This window comes from Melanaphis sacchari, unplaced genomic scaffold (assembly GCF_002803265.2).
Source record: "Melanaphis sacchari strain LSU unplaced genomic scaffold, SCAv2.0 Contig1915_pilon_pilon, whole genome shotgun sequence".
Taxonomy (NCBI): domain Eukaryota; kingdom Metazoa; phylum Arthropoda; class Insecta; order Hemiptera; family Aphididae; genus Melanaphis; species Melanaphis sacchari.
In genome coordinates this window covers 1-7,950 of record NW_020270923.1, presented here as the reverse complement: position 1 = coordinate 7,950, position 7,950 = coordinate 1, and the positions used below count along the sequence as shown (strand labels likewise).

The 7,950-nt window shown below is 43.6% G+C and overlaps 1 protein-coding gene across 1 annotated transcript; it reads left to right on the top strand.

The window, feature by feature from the left end:
* Positions 1 to 2,898: 2,898 nt before the first annotated feature.
* LOC112592764 lies at positions 2,899 to 7,831 on the top strand (the record flags this gene model as incomplete). Its single annotated transcript, XM_025336912.1, has 1 exon — positions 2,899 to 7,831. A coding segment is annotated over exon 1 (4,933 nt), but the record flags the coding sequence as incomplete, so codon positions are not given.
* Positions 7,832 to 7,950: the final 119 nt, after the last annotated feature.

The window sequence follows — 7,950 nt, the reverse complement described above, 5'->3', positions numbered from 1 at the left end:
AAGATGAATGACTCTCCCCCTCTTTCGTGGCCTCTGGGCAGAATCATAGAAGTCTGTCCAGGTCCAAATCAGGTGGTTCGTGTGGTGAAGGTGCTCACTAAACAGGGAGTGTTCACTAGGCCTGTGGTCAAATTAGTTCCTTTACCCACTGATCCGTAGGTAACTTCGTAAACATATAGTGCTCCCTATTATTATGTACACACCTTGTATATACCTATGTGATTATAACTTAGTTATAATTATTATTTTCATTATCCACATCGCCTGCTACCTTTGTTTGTATTCGGCTGCTCGGCCTCCGGGCCGGCGTGATGGATAATCAAACGCTCAAGCTGTGAGTATTATATCTATGATTCATATTATACTATTGATTTGTCTTTTTATAAAAATTGTATTACCATTTGTAACTGTTGTGATAATAATTAAATTGTTCCTTTTAATTTTAACGTTTCAGTTAGTAATATTAATTTAAGAATTGTGTGTTAACCATGTTGTTAAATAGTTTTAATTGCTCTGTTAAAAAAAAAAAAAAATCTTGTGTACTGGTCAAAGACCAATTTGCCCGCTTGTGAAACCCCTGCACCGCTCTGTGCAGGTAACTGTCAACTGTTCCGTTCGACGACTTCAATCAACTGCTCCGTTCAAATGATGAACTGCTCCGTTCACTTGTCAACTGTTCCGTTCGACGACTTCAATCAACTGCTCCGTTCACTTGTCAACTGCTCTGTTCGACTACCTCGGCCAACTGCTCTGTTAGAATGCTGAACTGCTCCGTTCACTTGTCAACTGTTCCGTTCGATTGCGCTGCTCAGCTGCTCCATTCAAAGGCCTGACTGCTCATCACCTCCTGTCAGCTAGATCGAATTTTTCTGTTGCAAGTTAGCTGGAACTTGCAATGGGGAGTATGTTCGATCTTTTTTCGTAAACAATCTGTCACGGGTCTTGGACTTTGATCCGTAACGGTGTTTGGTCACCCGACAGATTGGCGACACTGTTGCGTCCGTCGCCCTGGTCCGGTAAACGACGCGGTCGCCGCCGTGTTCAGCCATGTTTTGTTGTTTTTGGCCGTTCAAGCAGTTCGAAGCTCCTCGTACATTTTTTGCGTATTACGTAAAAATACGTTTTTTTTTTTGGTGTGTTTGGTCTGCTCCGCCGCTCACTGTTTTGTTTAAAGCATTGTATTGTGTTGTGCTTTCAACCGTGCGAATTTTGTCAGCTCTGACCTATCAAGTGAGTTATTTGCTCTACGTAAAAGTCGCGTCCCGTTCGCAACGACCCGCTCCGGTTGCGTATTGCCACCCACGTGGTTGTTCCTGCTCCGGAATCTATCTCAACTCCAGTGTGTTGCAGAGCGGTGCTCCCCGTCTCCCATTTTGTCCGAAATAATAATATTATATTAATACATTCCGTATAGTTAAATACATGTATAATATTGTAATTCGTATTTGTTTGGTATTCATTATTTAAATCTCCCCTCACGACGGTCCGGAGTTCCGTTGCGACTAACGTACGCCCCGTAAAGCCCGTTAGTGCAAACATTTTGGTAGCAGAGCGTGGTTTGATTGCTTTTTCAGACTTTTGGTACTCTGGTTCATAGTGAGTAAGTAGATTTATTGATCATATTTCTGTAGATATAAGGTGTGTACATTTATTTATCCTTCCTTACCCTTGTCTATATTATTAATGTATTTAATCTAGTGGTTTATAATAAATTGTTACATTAGTATATTTTGACTGTTCTGTCCTTATATTAATATATTCAGTTTAGTATACTCTACGTTAGACTTTCATTTAGGGTTTAAAATAACAGCTCAGTTATTAGGATACTGTAAGAGTGTAAGGTGTATTTAATATTTGTTAATGTATTAATACACACTCTGAATTTGTTTTATTTGAAATTAATAATTGTTATTGATTCAATTACATTGAATTATTTATTTGGTGGTCCCCAATGTAAGTCTTATTAGTTTCAAGTATATGATTTATGTACTGCCCACAGATTTAGTGATTAGTTTTGTTTATTATGTTTATGATATCCATGCTCTGGTGGTTATCCTGATATTAACTTAAGTTAATTTAAATCTAATCTCAATATTGCAATTAATTGAATAATCATATACCACAGTGCTTTCTGGGTTGAATTAATTATGTTTGTTTTTTTAATATTGTTTATTAGATATAGGTTTCTGTTCACTAGTTGATGAGCTAGTTTACATTTATTTTTATATTTTACATTTTTTGTTCAATATATTGGGTTGTATTTATTGTATTACTAGCTGGCTGTTGATAGTTGAGTTTTTAATAGCGTTATTGTTAATGTAACAGCTGCTAGGCTCTTGACACTTAGTTTCGGATCTAGGTGTACGTGCAAGGACCATACCAGTGATCAGGTACGGTATTATTACATTATATATTATTATTTAAGTTTGTAGTTTATTATTCACTTTGATTATTTTTATGAATATATTTTGTATGTGTGATCTTGCATAGTTAGTCGCTCTTCTATTTGTCAGTTTGTTATTACCATTCTCATGCTTATTATATATTTGATTGTTTTGATCATTGCTGTTTGATCTTGGTCATTTTGTTGATCTATTATTGTATTTAATTAAGTGTGAGGTAAGTGTAAATTATTGTTGGTATAGTTGTTGCCTATATCAATTCCCATATTTAATTCTAACTTACAGAGTCGTTGGTTACACATTGTTCGTGACTGTTCGTATCGCTGCTTAACGTTTTCCTTGCATGACTTCACTATTATAATTATATCGGATTGAGTTGTTATCGTGCTTACAGTAGTCTGAGTTACTTGTCGCTGACTATCAATAATTGAATTAATTCTGTCTGGTCTTATTGTTGTTGTTGGTCTTCACCTTAGATATTAGTAAGATTATTAATATGGGTGACTCAGATCGTGATGCTCGTGCGAAGGATCGTGCCATAGTTCGGAGAGATAGTGTAGTAGCCAGGATTCGCCAGATTCACCAATTGGCTACCAGATCCGCGACTGACCAGGCAGCTCGGTCTCAGTTAGCCGTTGCCATTCAGGATCTGGATGCATTGTGGGCCAGCTTTGTGGTGGAAAACACTAGTTTGTTAGATTTATTGTCCGAATTGGGTTTGTTGGCAGAGTTTTCGGTAGATCTGGAACTTGAGACTCGAGCGTTAGTAGTAGAAGCTAAAGCTTTATCTAATGCTAACCAGCCAGCTCCGGTTGTAAGCATAGGTGCAGTTCATCAAGTATCCTATGAGGGCCCAGTTGATAACTCAAGCTGCTCTGCAGGGTCATCAAAAGACTGTTCGTCGTCCTTCGGTCAAAGGGCGTTGGCGCCTCCTAGACTACCAGAAATACCTCTTCCTTATTTTGATGGTGAATGCCAGAATTGGCCTGCCTTCCGGGATAGGTTCAATATGTTGGTGGCGAAGGATCCTAATATTTCGAATGCATTCAAGTTCTATTACCTTATAGGTTGCCTTCATGCAGATCCGCAGGAGGTAATTAAGGGGTTTACCGTTTCGAATGATTCGTTCAATCTGGCTTGGGACGCTTTAGTTGAGCGGTATGATAGACCGCGCATTTTGGCTTCGTCGATAATCAATAAGTTGATTGCGGCCCCTGTCGCTACTTCAGAATCCCTTGCTGCCCTGCAGGATTTCTTATCGGTCTTCGACGAGAATATTGCGATATTGGATTCACTTCAGATTCCGGATCTAGCGTCTTTTCTGTTATTTTCATTGGCGGCTAGATGCTTACCCACGGCTTCAAGACGTCTGTTCGAGTCAGAGAACAGTGAAGAATATCCTTCAGTCCACAGCGTTATTAAGTTTGTCAAATCCCGTTTGCAAGTGTTCGAAAATGCAGGGACACAGCCGTTTGGAAGCACCTCCAAACCGATTAAGCCAAAGTTGCAAAGTCTTCGGAAAGATCCAAAGGTTGCGCTTGTTTCAGCTTCGAAACCCGCCCCTCCGAAATGTCAGTTATGCTCTGGTGCTCACCGATTAGCTGATTGTGTTAAATTCAAAGCGGCATCCGTTGACGAACGTTATAATACTGTCTGTACGTATCGACTGTGTTTGGTTTGTTTTGGAGAAGGTCACATGTCCTACAAATGTCCAGTGTCTTGTTCCATATGCAAACGTAGGCATCATGCCTTACTACATCGAGATGCGAATCCGAAGAAGCCCAATCCGCCAGCTGCTCTGCTAGGCCGGTATGAAGCGCCCACCGTTCTATTGGGCACAGCCTTGGTGAAGGTTCGGGATACAGTGGGGAGCTTCAGGACAGTACGTGCATTGATTGACTCCGCGTCGCAAATTAGCGCGATTACATCCGATTGCTCCAATCGACTGGGTCTATGCCCATCGCGTTGGACGGTTCCGGTCACGCGTTTAGCAAGCCAGAAGGTTCCTGATGTGCAGGGTTTTGTTCAACTGGTTGTTCAACCTCGCAACTCATCGACACCATCCATCCAGGTTAAGACTTCGGTTCTGTCATCAATCACGTCCAACATGCCTGCTCGGGAATTACCAAGTCAAGTTCGTGCCAGATGCGGTGATTTGTTCTTAGCTGATCCAATGTTTGACCAACCAGCTCCGGTGGAGTTACTCATTGGAGTGGATATTTTTCCCCAAATTTGGAACGATAAAAGTGAGTCACTGGGCCTAGGATACCCATCTGTTTATAGCTCCATATTCGGTTGGGTGTTAATCGGTCCTATTCAGACTCATCCTGATGTGGGTGCCCAATCCATGCTTATGTTGTTGGTGTCGTCCATGGAATCCATGATGGAAAGGCTCTGGAATGTCGAGGAACCGGAGGTTGCTCCACCTCAGTTCACTGAAGATGGCCTGTGCGAGAAACTATTCAGCTCCGAAGTTTCCCGTGACAGTCAAGTTCGATTTTCCGTTCCTCTTCCTTCCAAGGAAGATCGTAAGTCAGAAGAATTTCCAGGCTCACGACAGGTAGCCTTCAATCGTCTCCTTCAATTGGAAAGAAAATTATCTGCAGATAAGATTTTGTATAAGGCATACAACAATTTCATGTCAGAATATGAAGATTTGGGGCATATGAGTCTTGCAGAAGGTGTTGGTCAGTATTTTATTCCGCATCATGCAGTCCAAAAGATGGAAGGAGACAGCGTGAAGTTGAGAGTGGTCTTCGATGCTTCCGCAAAATGTCACTCTGGACTCTCCCTGAACCAATGTCTGATGGTTGGACCAAAGCTGCAGCAGGATATCGTTGACGTGTTAATCGGGTTCCGAGTACACAAGGTAGCTTTTACGACCGATATTTGCAAAATGTACCGTCAGATTGACGTGTTGCCGCAGTATCGAGGGTATCAGTATATACTTTGGAGAGAATCGCCGCAACTAACGGTTAAGGAGTACTCCCTTAATACGGTTACGTATGGGGTAAATTGTGCTCCCTATTTGGCCCTGCGTGTCCTCCGTTATATTGCCGATACGGAATGTGAAGACCTTCCCGATGTCCAGCGTGCTCTACGGAATCAGACGTATATGGATGATATTTGCGTGGGTGCGGAGTCATTGGAAGCTGCTCAAGCTCTCCAGTCAAACCTGATCAAGGTGTTGGCCCGATCTGGATTGCAGTTAAAGAAATGGTCTAGTAACTCACTGGAGTTATTGAGTCATTTGAAACCGGAAGATTGTTCTCAAGACCCTTTGATCTTCGATCAAGATAATACAGTACAGGTGCTGGGAATGCGCTGGAATCCTAGTGGTGACTATTTTTCCTTTTACACCAATAACTTCAAGTTAGTCCTCACTAAACGAGGCGTGTTGTCCATGATCGCCAGGATTTTCGACCCGCTAGGTCTGCTCTCTCCAACTATTTTCTATGCCAAGACAATTATGCAACGCCTGTGGCTCGCACAGGTTGGTTGGGATAGTCAGATCCCTGAAGACATCGCGAATGATTGGTGTAAATTTCACTCTGCTCTGAGTTGGTTGCGGGAGATTAAAATCCCTCGTTACGTCGGTAGCTCCACCGGCTGTAGCTACATTCTTTGTGGTTTTTGTGACGCGTCCGAAAAAGGTTATGCGGCAGTGGTCTATCTCCGAGTGACTGATCCGTCAGGAGATGCGTCCATTTATCTTTTGGGCGCCAAAACGAAACTAGCCCCAATGAAAACCATGACCATCCCGCGATTGGAGTTGAGTGGCGCAGTGCTCTTGGCGCTATGGTTAGCCAGACTCAAACGGATCCTAGATTCTCATTTGGCGTTATCCGAAGTTTATGCATGGACTGATTCATCTATAGTGCTGTCATGGCTCAACAACCCGCACACTTCCTTCAAGATGTTCGTGTCAAATAGGATTCACCAGATTCAATCAACGGTGCCTGGTTGCAGCTGGCAACATGTACGTTCAGAAGATAACCCAGCCGACTGCGCTTCACGAGGGCTATCTCCTTCCGAGCTTCGGAAGTGTAAACTGTATTGGCAGGGACCCAGGTTTTTGAAGTCTCCAGTTGAAAGCTGGTCCCGAGATTTCCCACGCCTCAAGCTGGAACAATTGCCTGAGATAAAGCCTGTATGTTTGGTGACCCGGGAAGAGCCGCCTTGTGAATGGTACACTCGCTTTTCGTCATTTAATCAGATGATCCGCGTGACAGCTCGGTTACGTCGGTTCATCCAGTTGTGTCGGAAGCAAAGGGTCGAGTCAGGTTTTCTGAGGCAGTCGGAGTTAGATGCTGCTCTGCATGTGATTGTGAGACATTCTCAGCAATGTTATCTATCGGATTTAGTAGGCTGTTTGAAACGTTGGAACCCAATACAGTCTAAATCCTTAGCTCGCCTTTGCCCATTTTTAGATTCGAATAATCTGATTCGTGTGGGTGGGCGCATGCAGAACTCCAATTGGTCGGAGCGTCGTAAACATCCCATGTTGGTTCCAAAGGAGTCCTATCTTGCGGTTCTGATTGCTCGTCATTGGCACCTCTATGCATGTCACGCACGACCTCGGTTGCTCATTGCGCTTGTTCAGCGACAGTTTTGGGTCATCGGAGTCCGAGTTGTGGTTCATCGGGTAATCCGGAAATGTTTAACATGCGTGAAGATGTCTGCGGTTAATCCACAGCCCGTCATGGCTGCTCTGCCAGGTTTCCGGGTAAGGGAAGCTCATCCCTTTTCTATAGTGGGAATCGACTATGCTGGCCCTTTGCAAATGAAAGAGCTTAGCTTGCGAAGGTCGCGAGTTGCAAAAGTATACATCGCGGTGTTTGTTTGTATGACCACTAAAGCCGTTCACTTGGAATCTGTGTCCGCTCTGTCAACGGATGCATTCCGATTGACCTTAGACCGATTTGTGGCTCGTCGGGGTCTACCTACGTCGATCTACTCAGATTGTGGTACTAATTTTGTCGGTGCAGCTCGGCAGTTAAGGCAATTAGTCAACCACCCAGATAATAGGGATAAGTTAACGGCCCATATTGCCTGTGAATGGCATTTCAATCCTCCTGGAGCTCCCCATTTTGGAGGTATTTGGGAAGCAGCCGTTAAATCCGCTAAAACTTTGCTAACGCGCGCCTTGTCTCCTCAAGTTTGGACGTTCGAAGAGTTCACAACCATTTTGTATCGGGTAGAAGCAGCCATGAACTCTCGACCTCTAGTACCAGCTTCAACTGATCCAAGTGATCTGGAATGTCTAACGCCTGGTCACTTTCTGGTTGGCCGTCCTCTGTTGGCTATTCCTGAACCTGTAGATGATGCTCACATAGGTTTACAGACTCGCTGGAAGCTCCTCCAGCAGTCGTTCCAGTTTTTTTGGCGTCGTTGGTCTCGCGAATATCTGTCCACCCTCCAAGCTCGTGGTAAGTGGGCAAGGTCGGAAATCAATGTCGAGGTAGGTAATATGGTAATCATTAAGATGAATGACTCTCCCCCTCTTTCGTGGCCTCTGGGCAGAATCATAGAAGTCTGTCCAGGTCCA